The sequence below is a fragment of the Lethenteron reissneri genome, chromosome 15 (genome assembly GCF_015708825.2).
Source record: "Lethenteron reissneri isolate LAM-NWPU_2019-01 chromosome 15, ASM1570882v1, whole genome shotgun sequence".
NCBI lineage: Eukaryota > Metazoa > Chordata > Hyperoartia > Petromyzontiformes > Petromyzontidae > Lethenteron > Lethenteron reissneri.
The window spans coordinates 8,832,178-8,856,217 of record NC_083793.1 but is presented as its reverse complement, the minus strand read 5'-3'; the positions used below and the strand labels follow the sequence as shown (position 1 = coordinate 8,856,217).

The 24,040-nt window shown below is 46.7% G+C and overlaps 1 protein-coding gene across 1 annotated transcript in view; it reads left to right on the top strand.

Moving 5' to 3' along the window:
• The window catches only part of LOC133342525 (neuronal cell adhesion molecule-like), a 118,760-nt gene that overhangs the window by 67,166 nt on the left and 27,554 nt on the right, over positions 1-24,040 (top strand). The window contains 9 exon segments of the mRNA XM_061551681.1: positions 4,686-4,808; positions 5,112-5,282; positions 8,892-8,966; positions 10,981-11,092; positions 13,190-13,374; positions 16,496-16,627; positions 17,410-17,553; positions 19,795-19,906; positions 21,336-21,502. Coding sequence (XP_061407665.1) covers positions 4,686-4,808; positions 5,112-5,282; positions 8,892-8,966; positions 10,981-11,092; positions 13,190-13,374; positions 16,496-16,627; positions 17,410-17,553; positions 19,795-19,906; positions 21,336-21,502 — 1,221 coding nt within the window.

Here is a 24,040-nt window from a genome sequence, read left to right as displayed (position 1 = left end):
TTTAATCTGGCAACAAAACTGACACATTTTTTTACAAGGAGTCATGTTTGCATTGACCACAATACCTGCGGTCGGAATGCAATCAAAAACACAACTCTGATAATGTACGCACTGTCCTTGAAGTTGATTGGTCCACACCCGAGACAGTTTTTCTTAGAGCCGAGTCTCACATGATGTTGGACCAGATGACGCCAAAAGGCGCCTAGTCTCACATGGTGTTGGACCAGATGACGCCAAAAGGCGCCTTTTGGCGTCATCTGGTCCAACACCATGTGAGACTAGGCTCTAAAAAAAGCTGTCTCGGGTGTGGACCAATCAATTTCAAGGCCAGTGCATACATTATCAGAGTTGTGTTTTTTGTTTGCATTCCGACCGCAGGTATTGTGGTCAATGCAAACATGACTCCTTGTAAAAAAGGTGTCAGTTTTGTTGCCAGATAAAAGGGTAAAAAAACAATTATAATAAATAATAGTTGTTTTTAATTGAGCAAGGTTATTAGAACTTGGAAATGCATTGCCCTTGAAGGTCTATGAGTGCCAACAGACACAACAACTGTGACTTTTCATGTTCCGGGAAGGAATTACGGTCTTCCCAGGGTAGCTCTGAACAAGAGGAGGATCCTGTAAAAACCTGGACGGGTGGCAACCCTGACGGCAAGTGCCGTCAGCAAGCACAGCACACGCGGGGATGTGGTGGCGAGGGCCATGCCCAGCCCGCCTTTGTCTATCTCCCCAGTGACGATGTTTGCAGACCACACCAGAGACGCATGTAAGGTTGAGTCAACCTAGGGGAGGCCCAGCACTAGTTCAGATAACAAATACAATTGTGTCTAGTGGAAGAAAAAAATATTTCGAATATGGGATTTACTCTACGGACTGAAGCATTTATATTTGTACAATTAGCCAATTGATTTCAGAAACAGACATACGTGCAACATTGTCAGGCACTTTCTCTCAATATAGAGGGTAAAAATGGATTAACTGCTGAAATGTTCTACTTAGAATTGTTTGAAAACCTGCCATACTACCAATGAATTAAGCCTCGAACACCGAAGACAGATACCCAAAACTCTGGAGGGCAGGTTCGCGCAGTCGTGACGCTTGTGCCTCACAGCAAAAAAGGGGTCTGTGTTCGATTCCTGACTCAACTGTAGTTGTACGTTCTCCCGCTGTGTTTGCATTTACGACTTTGATGGTAATACGTGACGTCCTCAACAAATTCACTTCATGAGGTTTTCACGTGTCCCGTTGTAATGGCTAATTGGTGTGCTCTTGTACAGGCATCGCTTATGATATTTGTCCAAGAAGGTAAGGGGGGGTTAAATTGAATATATATCATGCAGGGCAATGATCACGTGCAAAGTAAAGAATTGAGCAGAAGGTATTTTTTCCTGATGGGTTCTTTTTTTTGAATTGCTTAATGCGTACAAATGAATGCACGCGTTGATTGCAGTGCAGCAAATGGCATTTAATTACATATCTTCCTTTCATGGAGCTTTTGCACTTCTGATATTAATGAGGCCTTGAAACATCTTAGGTTAATTTCAGTGTATTAAATTACATTGCTGCTGCTCCTGCTGCAGCAGGAGTATATGATTACACTGAAAAAAATCAACCTTTAACATTTAAATAGTCACATCCGAACGTCACATTCGACTTACCAATTGTTAATTAAGGAATAAAACGGCTAAGGGCTTTTTTTGGTCTCTCTATCCTCATCTTTTATTCCACGCCGTACAAACACAGGAGTTATTAGAAACGCCTGTCCGCACGCGATGACCACGCGGGCAACCTGTTCCATCCAGGGCTGAATTCCGCCGAACTTTGTACCAATGTAATAACAGCTATAGAGGATTCACGTGGGGATTGGCTTGCCAGTCCTGCTTTGTAGCCAATAAGGGATGAGCCAGGGAGCATGGCCCCGGCGTGATCACGGCGTGTTAGCAGGGGTGATTGGCTTGGCCAATTGGGGCCTCAGCTAATGGGGAGCCGGATCAGGGGCGTGGTCCCGGGATTGACAGGGAACCATCTGGAACGGTCAACGCTGTCCATGGAGGATTGGCTGGGGAGTACCACGTGACGGAGGGATAAAAGGAGAGAGAGAGGGGACAGTCGGGAGCAGACTGGGAACCGAACAGAGCGGGAGTCACGCGCGTACGCGGTGGGGACTTAGCGAGAAGTCTGCCCTCTCTCCGTTGTCAGCCAGCAACGGAGAGTGTGTCTAAAGTGTAACTGTGAAAAGTTGACAATAAAGGACTGATTCCGGAAGCCGTCTCAAGAAGGTTTATTACACCAATATTGGCGAAGCCATTGGGCTCCCAATTCCGTCTCTACCGATCGTCCTGTCAATCTCTGTGAGCCGCGGCTTAACCAGGAAACCGCCACAGCCATAGGCACGGGATTGCAGACATTTGTCATCGGAGCAAAGTGACAGCAGGCATCTGTTTTCATAAATGGGGATTTCAGCATGTCGGGGATGTAATCTGCGCAATAATATTTCAAATGAGTGGCCGAAAGTAAGATGGGATGTCTGCGTGTGTCTTTCTTTTTTTACACAATATGTTTTAAACTAGACTGTCATGTAAGACTTTACCATCTGCGATTGTAGGCTTGTGTCTGTGAAACGCAGCACTTATGTGATAGCCTTGCACTATGAGCACGGCACGAATGTGAAATGCAATCATGATTTGACTTTAAAAAAATCCGATTATTTTTTTCCGTCACGATTCTCTTGCTTTCGTGTTCGTGTTTTGAATATGTTAATCATGTCTTTTTTTCTCATCGTTTGGAAAGATGTCCACAGTGACATGCCTCCTAAGATGGAAGGTAACAGACGAGCTATCCATGGTAAACGTTTGCAGATGTGTACCTTCCCCAGTTGACCCTGCAGTTCCATCAGCCAGAGCCTTCCTCAGAATTTCACCAACGTCCTTTTGTTTTTTCCTTGAAAAATATAAGTGATGTTTGCACGGATGTATGGCTACCGTAAGCTGCATGTGCGGGGCTCTCTATTAAAAAAAAAAAACATTTTCATATTGAAAATGAGATGGAGGAAGAGGATGCTGCCATGTTATAATGATGGTCAGCTCACTGGATTTGCCATCCACTTGTCTCCGGTTCAATCTCCCGGAGTGGAAGTTTAAACGATGGGATGCTCTCTTTAATTCTCCCCACCTCTGTCCACTCGGCCGTGTAAATGAATACACCACCCACAGTTAGTTGATCGGCAGGTCGTGTGCGGTGGGGTAAAGTATGGGTACTCCCATGTCTTCGAGACATCTGGCCTGCGTGGAAATGACACGCCAAAATAGGTGGCGAGGAAGGAGCCCTTTAGAGGTCTCTTGTGGAGGCTCTACCACAGCAGTGGCGTGAGCAAAATGTTGCAGGCCTCCACTTTTAGCTTTTCTGATGGAGGGAAAGAGTTCAGGTGTTGGCTGGCTGGTCTTATTCACATGTAACCTCTAATGGCCCGATCCACGTGTTGGTATTGAACAAATTCGTACGATTTTTTTTTTGCCAAAACCATGCTGATGTCTCCATTAACAACAAAAGGGCAAATTGCCAAGCCAGTGTGATTCAGCTATTTCGTCAAGCCGCAAATTGGACCCCATGTAATAAACAAGGAAACCAGCCAAATACCAGTTCTGTCCTTCCTCCCAGTGAGAAAATACATCTGTTTGTTATTACTTCTCTTTTAGTAATCAGTGATTGCCAAAGCTGCAAAAAGAAACCCTCTCCGGCAAACATCCTGTCAAACAGATGTTTAAATACACCCACCTTCCCAGTGTGTCTACAAACTTACCCAACCCACGTTCCCTGCGGAGTACCTGTTCTACCTTCCTACTTGTGTACCTAAACATCCCCAGTGCCTTCGCAGGCACCTGCCTATCCGTCGTGTTGTCTCCCTCGTGTAAATCGCACAGTGCCATGATGTATTGTTACTCCCAGTGGCGGAGCTATCAAGTGCGCAGTCGGTGCAACTGCACCGGGTTCCATGGTCCAGGGGTGTCCAGGCCGCTGGGCGACAAAGGGAGTAAACATTGTAAAGTGGGCCCTATTGCTGGGCAGTGACACGGCCGAGCGGTTGTGCCTTTGCTGCTTGGTCGCAGAGGTTTGCTGTTGGAGCCCGGCGGTTGCCCTCGTTAACACTGCGGGTATGTCATTCGAGCATTTGCCGCCTGCGTCATAGCGGACGTTAACAAAATTCCGTGATAATGTTTTAAGAAGAATAGGCCACGTGCGCTGACGTAATGGCCCACATTTTGAAAAAAATAACAACCTCAAAATGTATTCAATCGGGGGAAAAAAACCCGCCACCATAGCAACATCGCCCCCCTACTGTTGATCTGCGACAGATTATCCTGTCCTCATGCGTGCAACGTGGCGTCTTCGTGATATCCTTTGTGCTGTAGCAATTGGTGGTCGCGACCATCATCAAAGGCCTCGTTTAGAGCCCGCGAGGACCGTCAGCGCTGTGCATTCGAGCGCATGTGCATAGCGTGTGCGTAGCGTGTGTATAGCGTGTGCGTATTGTGAACGTGGTGTGCGTAGCGTGTGCATAGCGTGTGCGTATTGTGAACGTGGTGTGCGTAGTGTGTGCATAGCGTGAGCGCAGCTTGCGCATAGCCCGTGCCAACGTTCGCCAGCCAGCGGTGACCGCGTGCCCATGTTGCGTGCGTGGCCCAGGTACCCCCAAGTGGCCCAAGGAAGTGCTGGACCCCATGGAGGTTGACGAGGGCAACTCGGTGGTTCTGCCCTGCAAGCCTCCCCAGGGCGTTCCTCCCCCCAAAATCTTGTGGATGACGAGCAGTACGGAACGACGACAGAACACGATGCCGGCGGTTACACAAATATATATATATAATGTTTAGATTCTGTGTCACAAAAACTCAACAGAGGTATATCCTTGCTATCGAGAAGGAAAGTCGGCAATGGTTGTCCTATGGGATAAAGCTGCCCTGCCCCCTGACACATGAATTGTGGAATTTCCACCTCTGGCTCGAGGCTGTAAACCGGAGATTAGCATCACCTCCACGCTTACTCGAGCCCTTGACGTACCTTTCCTTGCCCTTCCGTATGCGAGTTAGGGCATTTGTTTTTTTGCCTTCGCAGCGCTGGACCACATTGGGCAGGACAAGCGAGTGTCGCAGGGCCTCAGCGGTGACCTCTACTTCTCCAACGTCAAGCCGGTGGACAGCCGAGACGACTACATCTGCTACGCGCAGTTTGTGGCCTCCCGTACCATCATCTCGAAGGAGCCCATCAAGCTGAAAGTCCGCTCACGTAAGATTCACTCGGGTTGCCGTGCACACTCGGTGACCGCCAGGTTACGTGAAATATTATCACGTGCCATCCCGTGTGGATTATGGATAGGGTAAACAAATAAACAGGCGAAATTCATTCCACATCTCCACATCAAAATTGTATAAAAAAAATTCGGTTCAGCGAGCAGGCTTATTGGACTTCCGCACCTCCGATTAGCAGGGTTGGCTATGTATGATGTGAAAGAAATTCAACATACATATATACATTTCCGGACAACTTGCAGTAATGTAATGGGCCTTACTCTGCTGATGAGACCCATCAGCAACTGTCAGCTGTTAAATATGTATACAGGAGGCCAATAGGTTGATGACTGTCATATTGAATATTTAAAATATTTTTACGCAAGAATAACACTGCCATATGTTATTATGGTATTGTTATAGTGTTAAGATGGTAACCAACTAACGTTACACTTGAGGATAGTGGACGTTGGATCTTCTTTTCAAACGAAATAGGATTCTGAAATGTATATGGATTTAAAGTTCTGTTATATTTATATATATATTTCTATATATCACATTACAATGCACTTTTTCTATCATGCTGGTTTAGGAAATTGGCCTCCAGAGAGAGATGAATTCACTGCGGATCTTTGAAATTCTGAACCAAGCTGTGATTAGGCCTCTCAACATGGTGCTGATCAATGCTGTGTTGTACAACATGCACGGTGCACGTGTGTGCGCGTGTGTTTGGATAAGGCATGAACAGGTAGAAAAAAAACGCATTACCGCAATTCAACAGAACTTCGGCTGTTAGTATAACGCCCGAGTCGAAATGAAACTCTGTGCCCAAACGTCGCAGGGAAAGTCTTCCCGCACTGAAGAATATTGTGCGGCTCTCGCCAGTAAATCGCCGACCAATCCGGCGGCCTTTAAAAGTGAACAAGTTTCGCTGGCTGGCTCGTAGCTGCGGCAAAAGCCAAATAAATTACAGGCAGATGTTTTTGAGTGCATTGTGCCTCGTCCGTCTCCAGGCTCCCGGTTTATTTTCCTTGAAATATGAACCCATTGACTGGCAGCTGAGGCCATGGCATGTTCGCAATTGCCTCCACATCGTGGCTGAGAAACTGTGCTTCAAAGAGCAGAGGGCACTTGTGGTGTATGCCCGTGCGCGTGGTGTGGCAAATGACCCATGAAAGTCCTTCAATGCGGTGGTACATGAGGCAGCCTCTGTGTGTGTGTGCGTCTGTGTATATGTTTGCGCACGTTTGTGTGTCAGCCAACTCAGCCTTAAGTGAGTGCTTGGTGCAGACATCACCAACATTGAGACAAAAAACGGCTGGGTGTGTGACTAGCCATCACCAACGCTCGTATTCCGTACCGCCATTTGTAGGAGTTTGTGCACATTTATTGCCCTGACAGCCTGTGTAGGCTCTATGGAGGATATTTGAATTTTGTGGTGAGCGGTGGTGCAGCGGTTAGTTACAGTGCTACACAAACTCAGCAACCTGAGTTCGATTTCCGACCACGGCTAATATCATCGGCGAGTGATGTATGAACTGGTCCTAGGCCTCCCGTAAGTCATCTCGGACTTCACGACTGCGGAGACAAAAATGGTCAGGAATGGCGTTTCCCACACCACCCACACCACCGACTCGTGCACCCTGTTGGACTTCATAAATGCTCACTAACACGGTCTGTTATGGACTGCAGGGGAGATCTTTGTGTGTAATTGTGTGTTTGTGTATGTCTGCGCGCACATGCCTTTGTCTTTTTGCGTGTGTATCCGTGCACGTACGTGCAAGTGTATAAAAAACACCTTCTTGATTTGCACTTGTGTGTGAAGCAGGCTGTTTGCCTCAGCTGCTTTGCCAGTCACATCCATTGCTGTTCACCAAAACCTGTTATTATAGGTCCCGGCGTTTCAGTTAAAGGTCATGAGTTGGTAATAATTGTATGCTCGCATTGCCAGTAGTTGCAGGCGGTGGAGAGAATACTATTCCCACCCTCCTGCGGAGACATACGTCTAAGGCAATCAAACAACAAAGACGGCGCTTTCTGGCAGAGCTGCATAGGGAAAAAAAAATATTCCGCTGCTATGGAGAAGAGACCTCCAGAACACAAACTGTCACTCACTCTTTGAATCCATGACTGGCAGCATTATACATGTCCCCGAGCTGTCCTTTATTCATCAAACTGTTTTGTGCTATTTGACGAAGCAAAGCGTAAAAATACTTCCGGCGGAATGAGAACGCAGAGCCTCGATTTGTGGTCGCGAGTCTCTTTCGGAATGCGTGGCAGAATCTTTGAATCGACGGCAACTGAAGGGCTCGTCGTTTCAATTTCCTTCCCCACGTTGTCGTTCTTTTGCACACGTGCATGACGGCGCTAGATGCATCCTGTATGTGTGTGAATGTATGTATGCTGGGAGCGGTAGTGTCGTGGTTAGTGCACTGCGCTATGAACCCTGCGACCCGAGTTCGATTCCTGCTCACGGCCAATATCAGTGGTGAATATTTGAACCAGTCCTGGGCCTCCCCTAGCTCGGCTTAACCTTAAATTAGTACCTGGTGTGGAGTATTAACATCAGGGAGATAAACGTAGCCGGGATCAATTGTTGGCCACCCACCCGTTTGTGTGCTGTGCCAACCTTCGCAGGAGCATGCTCCTTAACAGCACTTGCCTCAACAGCCTGTTCAGGCTACACGGGCGATCGTGTGTGTTTATTCAGATGAACGTGAGTGTTCATTAGAATTTCAAGTGCAAATTCGATCAGGCATTGTCCTATGAAGTAGCACACCAAGAAATGCACTCTCCCCAAGCAATTCCTGGCACTGGTCGAATATTGCACGAAATTAAGGTCCTTAAAGAGCACGCGTGCTGCCGATGGATGAAGGTGTCCCCCCCCATGCCGTGTCGCCAATAACTGACCAACAGGTTGGTCAGCGCTGGTTGGCGAAGGGTGACAGGAGGAAGACCGGTGCTGTTAGCAGCAGCCGGGAATCGAACTCAGCTCGCTAGGGTTGATAGCACGTTTGCCTTCACCACCGCAACTCCTAATTCCCCCAGATAATTTGTATTTGTCTTTCTGATAACTTTTCTGCTGCAAGTTCAGGACAGCGTCTTCACTGTCTTGCTGATTATTGAGACCTCGGATGGCCATTGTGTGAGCGAAGGAAATGACTATTGAGTAATGTTGCATAGTCTTGGCCGAGCAATAATTGGAATGTTTCATGTGAGTAATGGGCATTTTTTTTAGATTGAAACTTTGAAGTTCTGTTCATCAGCCAAAGGTTGGCCAGGTTTGTAGAAGGATCATTTTATAGTGACACTGTACATGAAAACAGTGTTGGATATGACGCTATTTGCTTCTTACTGCACTCTAGCAGGGTACAAAAAGAGTAACGAATTGCATAAGCCGGTCAGGTCTCCATGAGATGGAGTTGTCCTATTAACAATTCCTGCATTGTGATATTCAACATTCTGACTTCCTCAACCTCTGCAGCTAAAGTAAAACAGTACCTTTACAAAATCTTACTTTCTGAATTATTTTTTACATTTTCTCCTTCACATGTGTGCGTTTTTTGTGTTCTCCTTTTTCTTTTATCGTTTTTGAAACTTTACGCAGCTATTTCATTTGTTGCAGTGGAAACACTTGATGACGCACAGTCATCGAGTGTGAACGAAACCCAATTAGCTGTTGGTGAGTGGCTCGAGCCGGCGATCGCTTGGAGACTAACAGCTGACCCTCTTAGCCGCTGCCTTCCTGTGAGACTCCTTGTGACCTTAGGCCTCGAACTCACGGGCGAGCTGAAGTGCGCTCTCACCGCGGTGCGATGAATGAACGCACACTAATCCGCCCTTGACCGCCGTAAGAAAGGTTACGATTGGGCCGGGTCATCTGGATGCGTGCCGTTTCTGATTAACAGTTTCCGGGCCCGGCAAAGCAAAACAAGCGTGGATGCGCGCGTGGGTGCGCGCGCATCCCGACGTCTGAAATGTGGCCGCGTGCGCGAATTAAATTGGAATGTTGTCGTGAACCCGCTTCGCACAAGAACAACCGCTACGGTGAAATGTCTAATTGGCGGAAACACGAACCGGCGGTCGATCACTTCGAATTGCAAGTGAGTGCGAGGTCTAACACACGCGGTAAAGAGAATGCAACGGAGGGAGAAATAATCATAATACAGCACATGCTTGCTTTTTGGTCATTTCCCTCTGGGCTATACCATGGCATCACCTGCTCATGTTAAATACTTAGGGCACGTATAACCCAGCCCAGTAATGCTGCTGATGGGATTTTCTTTTTTCTATTTTGCTCTGCGGCTGGTTCTTCTTACTGCTTCATGTATCTCACTCGCCCCGGTCGGAGTGTGCAAATTGCAGATGTGCGTAAATCACAGCCGAGTGTGTTTTGTTAATGCACGGAAGGCAATTAATCACGATGGATGTGTAAGTTCATCCAGCTAAGAGATGACGCAGAGGACCGCAATCGGAAGTTTGCCGAGTTCAAATCCCGGTCAGGTGTTGACTCCGCCATTCGTCACACTCGGGGGTCCATAAAATGAGTACTTCTTCTGTAGAGAAGTCGAGAGTGATTTGTTCATTTTAAGATACTCTTGCCCCTACCATAAGAATGTGGAATTCCACCACTGATTCAGGGCTGCAAGTAAACAAGAGGTGAGCATTGTTCCCCATTCTTAGTAAAAGCAGGAAACCACTTTGTTTCAATTTTGAATGAGGATCATGCGATTTGCCCAAGTACACAAGATTGAAAATATCAAGCAGTCATGAATGTATGAAACTAACGTGTGCTCAATTGGATTATAAAATAAAAACGTATTCACGAAGTTTTGTATAAAAGTAATCTCTAAAGGAGTCTTCTATTTACACAAATATGATCAATATTTTAAACTCTTTGCTTAAATTTTTTAATTAGCAATTTGTCATAATTTTTTTTGGGAATGTTTTGATAACTATACGTTTTTGGCAAATCTTTCATGAGGGATTTTCTCTTCTTTTACGCGATAACAAAAAAAATGTTGCTTGCGCTGATTCCTGAGTTAATACCGAGCGGCTATGATTTTTGTTTTCCTTTGGCTGTTTTCTGCTGGGGCCATTTATTTCTGCTCACGTGACTGACTCATGCTTTCGGGATGTGGCGGCAAACGTGCATGTGCTCTTGCTCCCGCCGGGGGAGGTGCAATTTGTGCCGATGCTGCTGGACGCTTAATTTTGTTCTTTTTTTTAAAGGTTTTTCTCCGTTTGAGATCCTAGCGAATGGCACGCACGCACACGCACGTGCACGCGTGTGCGTACACCACACACGCATGTTCCTCTGCGGCTTAACGATGTGCGCAGTATGAAGGGCAATTCAATTATTCCTCATTAACGCAGTTTGATATAGCTCATACTTGTGAGATTTGTTACGTGAACTAAGTGAGCAAAATTGATAAAATTGGGTTTTTGGGTAAAAAAAAAAGTTACGTAGTTTTTTATGTTCCATCGAGATTTGAACTGCGACGTGCATTACTAATGTCTGTGGTCAAAGTTGAGCGGCTAATGCGTCGTAAATTTATCCCTCAACCGAGACGCCTGTCGTACTTTTAAAAGCTTTTGCCGCTGATTAAACCAACAGCGTCCCATTACGCGTGCCCAGTGCATTGTGGCTAATGGACGTGTTCCCGTTTGTGACGGCGGTGTTTTCACGCTTGCAGCCGGGGGTCTCCGCAACCGCCTGCCGAGCCTGCTCACGCCCCATGGCAAAACCACAAGGATGCACAGCCTGAAAGGAAGTACGCTCGTGATGGAGTGCATCGCCGAGGGCCTGTGAGTGTCTCCTTCTCTACGCCAATGACCAACAGCGCCGCACCTAACACGCCAAACACACGTGGAGTCACAGTCAAACAAAAACACAAACTTTTGTATTTTTTTTTGTCTAATTGTATCCAGGTTGTGCCGTCTGTGTCGTGCCACAAGGCTCACTATGCATTTGAATCTCTCGTAAAGCAATGCAACCCACCCGTGTTGGTGAATGGCCTGCAGAAGCAGATGCGACAGAACTACCTTCAAGTGACCTCCGGTCTACACAGTGGGGTGGTGGGAGGGACACTTTCCCACCCACTGAGAGTATTTTTTTATCACGTGACAGTCAATACAATGTTTTCATTATCAGAGGTGCAATTTGTCATCATTAAGCGCAGGAAGCAATTTAATGTTGCCGTTGTTTTCAGGCTATCATTGGTGGCTAGGTTGAGACCATTAACTTGCGTCGCTAGACGACCCGATTTAATCACAAGCACCTTGCTTGGACTCAGCCATAGCATCTCAGCAAAGCCAGCTCAGCGCTCTGACCTCTGATCCACCCGCCCACCTCTACGGAGCAGTTGTTTTAATGATCCATACTGAGGTAGCCAGGGAACTCAGGCGTCGAGAGACACTGAGCCATCGTCTCATCGCTGAGGTTCAGCCGCACGTGATTAAACCAAGTCCTCAAATGTAGTGCATTGATGGCCTCAGCCCAGTTGCCAATAGCTCCACAAATAAATTATCTTATTAAAGTTTGTTTTCCACTTAATTTGTCTTTTACAAGGTGCCTTGTGGCCCATGGGGACAAGCGTGCCATAATAAAATGGAGCTATATGTCATATATGCTAATAATGTGGTATTGCACAGGTCTCTGTTGTATAGCTTCTGGAATGCGCACGCCTCAGCAATTTTAAGAATATAGGCCAATTGCACATTTTGCTGCCCTCGTTGCAACTGTTTATTTCCCACTCTCCTGATTTAATTTGTTCTGATATCCGTGCGGGGGGGGGAGAGAGAGAGAGAGAGAATACATGCATATATTTACGAAATCAGAATGCGAAGTAGGGAGCAAAGCTTGGCTCACAATTACCGCCACGCTACCAAGGTGCAGGGTTCGCCGTGAGGACGCCGACTGAAAAAATGACCTCAATAACAAAGGCATGCTACTGTAGCGTGATTGCTCGCGCACTGCTCCCCAGTCCAATTCGCCGCAGCAGCTGACACTGGTCGAATTTTCTCTCAGATTCCCCTGCCTCTGTCCACCCGGCAGTATAAATGGATGCCCCCCCCCCTGCAGTTAGTCGATTGAAAGGTCGCGTGTGGTGGATTTAAGGAGGCCAGATTCCCGCTCGGGCTGTGGCTCACATCCCGTGGTTTGTGGGCTGCTGGTGGTCTGCAGGGCCACGGGAGGTGTTCTGCCCAAGTGTTGCAGATTTCTTGCTTTTTTTACTGCCCTTGCAGAAGCCATTAGATTTAACCTGCTTTTTATTGACTAATCCTATAAATGGATTTAAGTTGGCTCAGTACTTTCAGAGTAGTTACGATAAAAACACATGTCATTGGCGCATGACGGTCCGCAAAACTGATTTGCGGGCTGACTGTGGTCAGTGGATCCAGAAAGGTTTTGGAACCGCGGCTCCGGCAGGAGGAGGGGGCGGCTTCTCCCTCCACCAGAGGCCATTCCGCCAGCGGTGGCACGAGCCAATAAATTTCAGGGCTTCCGCCTTCATCGCTTTGGGCCGCAGTGACAAATTTGAGGCGTCGTGTGTGTGTATGGGAGCGGTAGTGTAGCGGTTAGCGCGCTGCGCTATGAACCTGGCGGCCCGGGTTCGATTCCCGCTCACGGCCAACACCCAGTGACGATTATCTGAACCGGTCTTGGGCCTCCCCTAGGTCGACTCAGCCTCAAATGAGTACCTGGTGCGGTGTGTAAACATCGCCACTGGGGAGACAAAGGCGGTCGGGCGTGGTGCTGGCCACCCACCCCCTCGTGTACCATTCCGGCCTTCATAGGTGCTCGCTAACAGCACTTTCCCCTACAGTCTGTTAAGGCTATACGGGGGATCTTTATCTTTGTATGTTGGCCCGCACACTTTTCGCTCGTGCGTGTGACGGCAGGCCGACGCCGGACGTGCGCTGGGAGAGGGTGAACGGTCACATGCCTCGTGGCCGCTTCTCGACGGGAAACCACAACAAGACGCTGCGACTCCACCCGGTGGAGGTGGAAGACAGCGGGCAGTACAAGTGCATCGCCAGCAACAACATGGGCTCAGCGCACCACTCCTTCGTCGTCACAGTGGACGGTAAAACGCCACGGGGACAATGCCCCCAGCGAGCCAGCCGACGATTGTATTCCCACCTGTGTAAATTCTTTGTGATTTGGACTGCGCCACTGGTACCACGTCACGGCACAAAGTGTCCGTTTGAAGTCGTTGCGCAACATTGCGTTTAACTGTGTTCGAGAGTGTCCCAGTGGAAGAGGATATCGCAGAACTACAGCTGAAATCCCTTCGAGCGAACTTTTTTTTAAATTGTGATAATTGGTTTTTTACCCTTTAATCTGGCAACAAAGCTGACACCTTTTTTTACAAGGAGTCATGTTTGCATAGACCACAATACCTGCAGTAATAATGCAAACAAAAAACATAACTCTGATAATGTATGCACTGTACTTGAAGTTGATTGGTCCACACCCGAGACAGCTTTCCTTAGAGCCTAGTCTCACATGGTGTTGGACCAGATGACGCCAAAAGGTGTGCCTTTGTAAAAAAAACGGTATCAGTTTTGTTGCCAGATAAAAGGGTAAAAAACCAATAATATTTTTTCTTCTGGCAAATGAGGTTCCAATGGTGTTTTTTAAAGACACTTTCTCCTCACTCACAACGCCTTGCTGCAGAGAAAGGTGCATCGCATGGCAGTCAAACAAATACGTTTCGAGTTGCACATAGATTAAATGTAACTGATTTAGGTGAGAAAACAAACGGTATATGATCGCTTTTTTGTACAGTCATTGCTGATTTCGCTCAGACCATCAACTGGCTACACTTGAGAACCCAATTCAATCATGGATGGCTGCCCCAGAATCGAGCCCAACATCTCAGCATCCCTGAGCCAACTTTCCACCTTGAAAACTCAGACTTAGTCCAATTCTTCTCGAGACCAGTGGCAGGAGTTTGTCCTGGCAGTGACATAAAACCGCATCCGTGGATGATGTCACCTCGAGATTACTGTTGAGAAAGGCAAGGGAAACAACCTCGACTACTCTTCCCAAGATACAGCACAAGATCCCAGTGTTTCGAGGTGAAAGAGGGGGTGCAGGGGGATGAGATGGGATGGAGGGAGCTTCAGCCAGGGACCTCTCCTTGGAGAGAGAACCTAAAATGAACGCTTGCTCGTGATGCGTGTCAGGCGGCCACAGGATGCCGGCTGCGGCAACAATCCGCGTCTAAAGTGAACGCCACGTCTTCATTGAGCACGCCCGGCAAGGAATGCGTTGCGTGGCCGGGTGATGTGGGGATAGAGTGAGATAAGGCAGTGCTGGCTTGTCTGTGCCGTGGATGAATGGATGACAAAGTCGACAGAATCTGGTGGCGGAGAATGCAGGCGGCACGTGTCCTTACAAACCCTCTTGCTCCCCCCCCCTCCCCCCACCCAGTTCAGGGTTGCACACGTGGGACCACCTCCAGAATGTGGATTAAGCGATGCCGATATGAGATATGAACTGTCGATTCCCACGTCGTTTACAGGAGTTTTCGGCTCATTTGTTCATTCTCTGCATAGATAACGGGCGGGGGTTCAATTCGGGTTGCTAGTTGTCGTTGTAGAGATGCAATGGATATCAATCATGCATTTTAATTACATGTTCCCTAGTCTATGTCCTCTGGTGCTCCTGCTTCTTAATTTCATTTTGCATTCCATTTCATCTCCGTTACGGGTCCCCTAAAGGCACGCGTCGCTAACGCTCATTCGAATCGCGGCAAACTTTGAAGGGCCTTTGTTGTTGCGCGATATAAATCAACGAGGCACTCCGTCGCGTTACACGGGACTCCCATTGACATTGCCCAGTTTTTTGTTACATTGCCAATTTTTCACGTGACAATTCAATTATTCGATGGCCGTCGCGTGCTCCCGCCCTCGCACGCCCGTGCGTGCCGCAAAGTCGCACCTCTGGTGAGCGCGGTTGGCGACGTACGAACGCGAACGAAGCTCAGGTCCAACGCACGCGCTAAGCCGGCACGCGCTCGCACTTGCGGCAGCGCAGGACGCGATGCCCGTCCCGTCGCGAGAGTAATTACGACCGACACCTCGGAGGCCGCGACTCGCTGCGGATGGTGGCGGCGGGGAGGGCTTGAGGTTCACCGGGCGGTTATTTGGTCTCACCACAGGGCGAGTAAGGACAGACGCGGTGCGGTCGAGGACACCGCCAGTGCAGTAGAGTGCGTGACATTCCCAAACCACCAGAGACGTGACATCTCCCGAAGGCCATTAGCTGATGCTCTTCTGAGATTGCAGAGAGCAGCGTGTGCGGGTTAGAGGCTAAAACATTCCATGATTAACAATAACAATAGGCGGCTAGCTTAAAAAAAAATGAAGCATGATGTAATTTCTTTAGAGTGCGCTTTAACCTCACACAACGCCACTTTAGTTGCTTAGGTTAAATCGATACTGGAGGTCGGATGACAGACAGACACGCATGCATGTGAATAGAACCATTTGCTGAATAAAAGCTAATTGAATGCATTGAATGCATTGCAGCATTTTTATAGTGCACAGGCAAAGGTTACCATTATGTAATATATTCTAGGTTTAGCAGCATCTGGCATGAATATGTATTTTTAACTTCTACGATATGACAATAAATTATAGCGCTTTGTCTATTTACTGCTGGGCCAAAGGCCTCCCATGCCATGTCAGTCATGGGTGCTATTTGACCATACTTCACCACATTCGTGAGTGTGCTTGGTGAAGGGGGTAAAGGACTGTTTTAGATAATACTCACCAATGTATTTCTGTTTGTATATGTATGTAAGTGTGGATATGTGTATATGGAAGTATATGTTTTTATATATCTGTGGTTGTGTCGATGTGGGCATACTTGTGGGGAGTGGAAGTGCAGCGGTTAGCTTACCATGCTACGAACCCGACAACCCGAGTTTGACTCCCGCCCACGGCCAACACCAGTGATGAATATCTGAACTGGTCTTTGGCCTCCCCTAGGTCAGCTCAGCCTCAAACGAGTAGCTGGCACGATGTTTAAACATCGCCGCTCAGGAGACAAAATCGGCCGGGCGTGAGGCTGGCCACACAACCCCCCTTCCGCGTGCCATAACCGGCCTTCACAGAGTGGCTACTCGCTAACAGCACTCACCCCAGCAGTCCGTTAAGGTGACACGGGTGTGGGATCTTTGTCTCGTTCACGCGCAGCGGCCCCGTACTGGACGGCCAGGCCGGAGGACCGCATCGTGGCGCCGGGCGACGACGCGGTGCTGCACTGCGTCGCTGGCGGCAAGCCTCCGCCGGACACTCACTGGCTTCTCAACGGCAAACCCCTGAACGGTCAGAATCAATATTTTTTTTCTTCTAGATTTGAAGCTTTCGTGACTGCATTCCTAGCAGCGTGCTTCAGCCGCACCGAACCTCACAAAAATAATATTCAGGGCCTACCTTGGCTCCTCCCACCCTCAACCAGTATATATACAAGGACTGTTTTCTTGGAATTTCTCTTACTTGATACAGCTATCGTGCTGTAACGGTTCCACCTGAAGACAGAAGCTTGTGTTGCCTCCGAAACGTCGTGATTTTTATTTTATTTTTATTTTACTTTTATTAATTTTAATTTTTTACCTACGTGACTTTACCGAAAAAACCTAAGAATACAGAATCAACATGTTTCATGAATTGAGCGAGGCTATAATTGCTTGGGAAAGGATATGACGATGATGGGAGGGAATTCCACAGTTGAGCAGTGGGAAGGGACGAATCAGAAATGAAAGGGTTGTGATCGACATTGTTGCGGTGGAACATAGCACGTATCAGGTGAGACAGTGAGCCTGGAAGACCAAGCCCTCATCACGGGTGGAGGTATCAATGAGTTCGCTGGAACAGGAACCACGGTAGTCGAGCTCGAAGAGCGATAGGGAGGCGGCTGACCACCGATGGGCGAGTCAGTGAGAGCTGGACCATCAACCTCCTGCGACTGCTCTACTCAGAATGATATCCGGTGCAGCGGAGGCCGGCACCGGGTTCCTTCGCCCCGGTCACGATAACACGGCTAGGCGGCGGTGGCGGCGTCCGAGAGTTTTGTGCCACCGGCAATCGATCCGCCTGTTCTCCCGCAGAGGCACCGGCCGAGCCGCACCGCACCGTGAAGGGTGACCGCATCGTGCTCAAGAAGCTCGTCATCGGACAGAGCGCCGTCTACCAGTGCGTCGCATCCAACATCTTCGGCACCATCATTGCCAACGCGCTCGTCAGTGTGCTTGGTGAGGCCCCCCCCCCATCCCTCTCATTCCCCTCTCCACCACCACCCCAACCCCCCCAGCTCCCCCCTTCTACCCTCCCCTTCCACTCGACTTGCACGAACGTCGCTCACTCCACTTCCCACCGACGCTCAGTGTAGCCTGCTTAGTTGGACACTTGTGAAAAGGGCTTCATAGCTCGTCGGATTCCTCCAGCCTGAATAAAGATTCTGAGTCAATTGGCAGCGCCCGCAAGTCTTCTTTCTGATGCAGACCAGCCTTTCGAGATTCACTCGTTAATGATTTAGCCATTCTTTAGCTTTTTTCCTGAGAGTTGGTGAATTGCAGACCTGCCTGCCTTGAAGTATTCGTAAAAATAAAGCAATACAGAAATAAAAATGAATTACACGAACATCAGCATGAAACGTCTATTGAACAACATTAATTGGGTCGCATCCTCAATTAATGAGACGTATTTTACAATTTATTAGCTCGGCACAAAAAAACTGAAACCGCTTCAAAAGCATCTGTAGTCCGCTGCATGATTAGCCTTGCGACCTCTATGTGATAAGTGAAAATTATTATTATAAAAATGATTAATAATAATAACGATCATTGAGAGTTGAATGCAACATTGATCGCACGTCGTGTCTTAGCATGTCATTTAGCAGAGGTGTTGCTGTGTTATTAATGCTCAACATTGGATTGGGTCGTAGTCGTGAGTTGACGCATTCACTGCCCTCGCGACTCGGTGAATTGTCACGATTCAGGGTCACGATTCAATTCAAGAATCAAATTATATTTCTAGATTTGAAGCTTTCGTGACTGCAAGGATTCATATTTCGATTTAAAGCTTTCGTGACTGCAGGGATTCATCGTCTTGGTTCTTTCGTGACTTTACCGAAAGAACCAAGACGAGGATTCATATTCTTGGGTTTTTTCGGTAAAGTCACGTAGATTAAAAATTTCAACTAAAATTAATAAAAGTAAAATAAAAATCACGACGTTTCGGATGGAAGCTTGTATTGCCTCCGAAACGTCGTGATTTTTATTTTACTTTTATTAATTTTATTTTAAATTTTTTACCTACGTGACTACCGAAAAAACCCAAGAATACAAATTATATTTGTTTGAACATTTTTGTGAAACACCATTGCACACAAAGTGGTGCTTGCCACAAAAGAATCGCAATACCTTGCCTATCTCGTCAAGGAGCATAAACCACCACGCAAACTCCGGTCATCCTCACAGCAGCTTTTGGCTAACCATCGAACAAAGACGGTCACTGCATCGCGCACTTACAGATGAGCTTCTGCGACCATATTAGGAAGCCACTGGAGTTATGCACTTTTAAATCTCGAAATGTTTTTTGCGTTTAGTTTGTTGTCCTTCCCTCGCACCTTCGATGGTCATAGTTTATCTGCTACGCTGCAGATAAATTATGTTGAACCCATTACATACCATCCATCACGTATGCAAATTAAAAATAATTGATGTTTGCACACACGATGAGATGCAATTATTATGAGTGTAAATATCAATTGATGTATTGTACTGTGTGAAACATTTCAATATACATCCATCTATCTGCATCGGTCAATGGGTAAATTTCCACTTTGGGCAGATCGATTCAACCCATTATCATGCCTTCCAGAATCTATAGAATAAGAATCACATTGTGGGAAGTCAACAGTGGTCATCTCGTAAGGGAGACTCACTGCTGTCTTGTGGAATTTCCTCCTTCGGCTCAAGACTGTAATGGAGTTGAGCACTGACCCATGGCCTGTGTGTGCAGACACCTTGACTTCTACAACCGGGGGCAGCAAAAGTCCAGAAGCATGCATCTGGAAAGTAAATGATATCAGACGCTCGCACGGGCAAAACCATTCTCCTGGACACGCGTCTCAATCTCGTGCACAGCAGGACGCTTATACGTGCCTCAACGTGTCCAAATTCGATCTCGGCACACTCCACTCGTATTTTTTATTTATCCTTAATCGTAAGCCATGGTCTATCCACTGCTTTATTGAGGCCAAAACCATGGTGAACTCTCACGATCCCGTGATGCGATAATCCATGCAGCATGTCTGCACGAGCCGATTTGATCGCTCCGTCGCTCCGTTCCTATTGGGTGGACGTCCCATCAGAGGACACTGACCAGCGCGATCGTGAAATCGCTCATGGTCCCAGACCTTTGGCGCACCCTGTATAACATGAGAGCGTGAACTGCAATTGTGTAATGCAGCATCTTTATCCTGTCCTCAGCTGTGCCTCCCAAGTTTATTACGAAGGATAAGGAGGAGTACGTTGTCGTAGAGAAACAGCCTGTGCTTCTCGATTGCAAAGTCTTCGGTTCTCCAAAACCCGCCATCCGATGGTAAGAGCGCTGATCGTTTCTCATCATCAGCCAACATACTATGTTAATGCTCTCCCACTATGACTGAAAGCCTCAATGCATGTATCCTCCCTATGTGGCTGTCTGTAACCGGCGGGAACTGTAACTCTCACAAATGTTATCCGATCTGAAGGAGGCTGTGGTGTAATGTTGCGTTGCTATTAGGGACTCGTGCCGAAATAAAATCGGCCAAATTGACAAGAGGGTTTTCCAAAATTTGGAGACATAAACCAGGAATAAAAGTTTATTTTGTTCAACCGCCGCGAGAACTTGTGATGCCAGGGATAGTCTGATTTGTAAGAAGTGGATCACTCACCACGATTATATTACATCGGTTTGTTATTTTTACAGTAACATTCAGGACATTTGAATTTAGTGAACAGCATAAAACATTTTTTATAAAACCAGTTTGACTCCCGTGCGATGAAGATTTCTACGTTACGGCACGCGTAAAGAATATAAGAGACACAGTTTCGTAGCGCTTCCTTGCAGAGGTCATGCTCCAGCAGCGGGCGGCTAGTCTGCCTTGTGAGAACTCCGGAAGGGCATTTTTTTCATCTCATGACTTGATGCTGACGAGCATTATTCGAATGAAATTCGGGTGATTTGGATGAAGAGGAAAGACCCCAGCTGGGCCCCGAAGTGAGAGGGCCAGGAGGTATGCGGTCAACAATGCTTGACTCAGGGAGGAGGACGCCCCTGCCATGCATAGTCCCATGGGATGTTGGCTATCAACAACAAGGCAACTCCTATGACTAATTGGGCATGGGACGCAAGCGTAGGATTGATCACCCTGTCGCTGGCCACCTTTGGGGAGGGTGTATAGTGTGAAAGGCCGAAACACCCTAGGAACCAAAGGTACACTACTGACGATGTGCTCCCCAAATTTCACCAGGCTCACTGTTCATGAACTCTTGGAAGTGCTTGCACAAAGGATAGTAATATCTCATCCTGTGTTCTTGGAATCATAGAGTAGGGCTTGTTGAAAAGGTGCACCTCTCACCTGCCCCCAAGTGTGTGAACATAAAAGGTCACCTGAAGGCATCTCAGAAGTGGTTCTGTAATATTACCTTCCAAGGGCAATTCTTTAACAAAGGAATATTTTGCAAGAGTTGGAATTTAGGCTTCGTCTCACACCGGATGCTATTCTATTCTTCCGTATAATGGCAATATTTTGAGGAGCGAAATGCCAATGTAAATGTCTGTGAACCACGACAGGGCTTCAGGAGAGAGTTCATGCAGTCTTGTTATTCCTCCTCCGTTTAAGGGGTTCAGACTATAGTGGTTTACTATATGATATATATGCATAATGCTGTTGAGCAGAATTGCAAATATGACTGTGAAAAAAAAAGTGTGTTTGACAGAAACCGATTATATACAATGCATGCACCCCCTCTGGTCATCATTTCAGGACCAAAGATGGTGAGGTTAACACTCTGCAGGACAAGAAATTCAAGGAGTTTGAGAACGGCTCCCTGTACATACACGAGGCGAAGAAGGCAGACCAGGGCCTCTACATGTGTGAGGCCACAAACGACCTGGACACCGGCACCATCAATGCGAAACTCCGAGTCAGAGGTGCGTAAATTTATAAAAAAAATATATATAAAGCATTTTTTTGTAGTTTTTTTTAAAATATATATAAAGCATTTTTTTGTAGTTTTTAAAAATATATATAAAGCATTTTTTTGTAGTTTTTTTAAATATATATAAAGCATTTTTTTATTTTTTATTATATATATAACAAACCGTACCTCTCCATAACAAAGGCTCAGCCTCTTAAGCCTCACCTTACCATATGAATAAAAAGTGTGCCTGTACTTGGCCCTTCCCCCCTCTCCAACCATTATATAACGGAGTGGTGGCTCCTGCAATCTCTCATTTACTTGATACAGCTGTCGTGGCTGTGACGGTTCCACCTGAAGACGGAAGCTTGTGTTGCCTCCGAAACGTCGTGATTTTTATTTTATTTTACTTTTATTAATTTTAATGTTTTACCTACGTGACTTTACCGAACAAACCTAAGAATATATATAAAGCATTTTTTTGTAGTTTTTAAAAATATATATAAAGCATTTTTTGGTAGTTTTTTTTTCAAGAGCCACGGACACATTGGGGACACCAACGGGAGGGCGAGACAGCATGTAACAAAACGTGCGATTGACCTCAGTGAGTCACTGCACCCTCGTAGTTTGTAAACGGAGGAGAGCACCTGGTTACCTGCCAATCGGGGACAGGGTATGGGTGCGTCCTCATTTTAATCTTGATTCCACCTACACAGCTGCTGACCACATTCTATAGCAACGACGCAGCACTAGCAGCTGCACGTGGCGATTATCTTTACTATATATTTACACTGTACACACGTTTATATGTATATCTCAGGGTTTTCCAGAAAATTGTTCACGTGAAAAGAACGCACACAACGATTGGCCTGATGAAGACCGCTTGTGTTGCGATCGAAACGTCGTGGGTTTTTTTTGCTTTTATTATTTTCAATTTATTATTTGTTTCTTATTTTAATTAAATTTTATTATTTTATTTTCATTTTTGTTTGTTTTGCTATTTACGTGACTTTACCGAAAGAGCCAAGAATATGATACAAAGTGATTCTAGATTTGAAGCTTTTGTGACTGCAAGGATTCATATTCTTAGGTTTTTTTGGTAAAGTCACGTAGGTAAAACATCAAAATTAATGAAAATAAAATAAAATAAAACAAAAAATAACGACGTTTCGGAGGCAACACAAGTCTCCGTCATCAGGTGGGACCGTCACAGCCGAATTAGCTGCATCAAGTGAGGCAATGATTCAAGATGTAATCCCTTATAAGCAAGTTGAAGGGGGGAGGAGAGGGGGGGGGAGCTCATCAGAATGTGGTAGCCAATGAATGGAAACGTATCGGGAGGGAGGGGGGCGGGGCTCAAAGACAGCACGGAGTGCTCAACACATGGGGCAGAGAGGGGGAGGGGAGGCCTGATACACATGATAGACAAAAGAACGAAAATGCCCCTGTTTATTACACTTTTTTGGACCATCTTATCTGACAGGCACTATTTTACTTTACTTTACCGAGTGTTAACATCCCCAGTTATTTTTTAACAGTACTCTCTTCATTGTTCAGCCAGCATTGGTATAAACAGGGGCATTTTCGTTCTTTTGTCTATCATGTGTATCAGGCCTCCCCTCCCCCTCTCTGCCCCATGTGTTGAGCACTCCGTGCTGTCTTTGAGCCCCGCCCCCCTCCCTCCCGATACGTTTCCATTCATTGGCTACCACATTCTGATGAGCTCCCCCCCCCTCTCCTCCCCCCCCTTCAACTTGCTTATAAGGGATTACATCTTGAATCATTGCCTCACTTGATGCAACTAATTCGGCTGTGACGGTCCCACCTGATGACGGAGACTTGTGTTGCCTCCGAAACGTCGTGATTTTTTGTTTTATTTTATTTTATTTTCATTAATTTTGATGTTTTACCTACGTGACTTTACCGAAAAAAACCTAAGAATATGATACAAAGTGAGTTTGACACGTAGGCTTTCGCGACCAATATTATCCATAATAGAGGTCAATGCGCCACGTAGTTCTGCTATTTCCTTTCCTAACGGAGGGATTTTATCAGACGAGAAATTCTAGCTCCTGTGGAGGGCTTCTCGGCCCTGCGCGACTCACTCGTCGCCCCCACTGATGTCCTCTTCTTCCCCCCCCCCAAAATGTGTGCAGATATCACTGACTCTGTTGTATGTAGGGTGTGTAGGCATATGTGGCTACAAAAGAAATGTATTTTTTTAGAAACCTGTTGGATCAACTTTTTACCCCCATTCCTGGGGGGGGATGGGCGGGGTCCACCTTCTAAAACGTTTTGATTCAGGCCTTCTGAAAGGCTCTCATAATATAGTTGACAGACTAACGGACAAACGGAACCCCGGGCTTTTATAGTAGATGCAGGCGGATACCAACTCCATCGGTTTAAAAAAAGTTTTGGCTTCCACAGAGAGGTTATAAAATCTGTCCAGTGTACGAAGTTTGGTGTAGGAATTGGGATCGTCATGACAAGATGCGATACTCATGCCAAAGTCACCCCAATAATTCAGTGGTAAGTTTAATTAGTGGCAGAA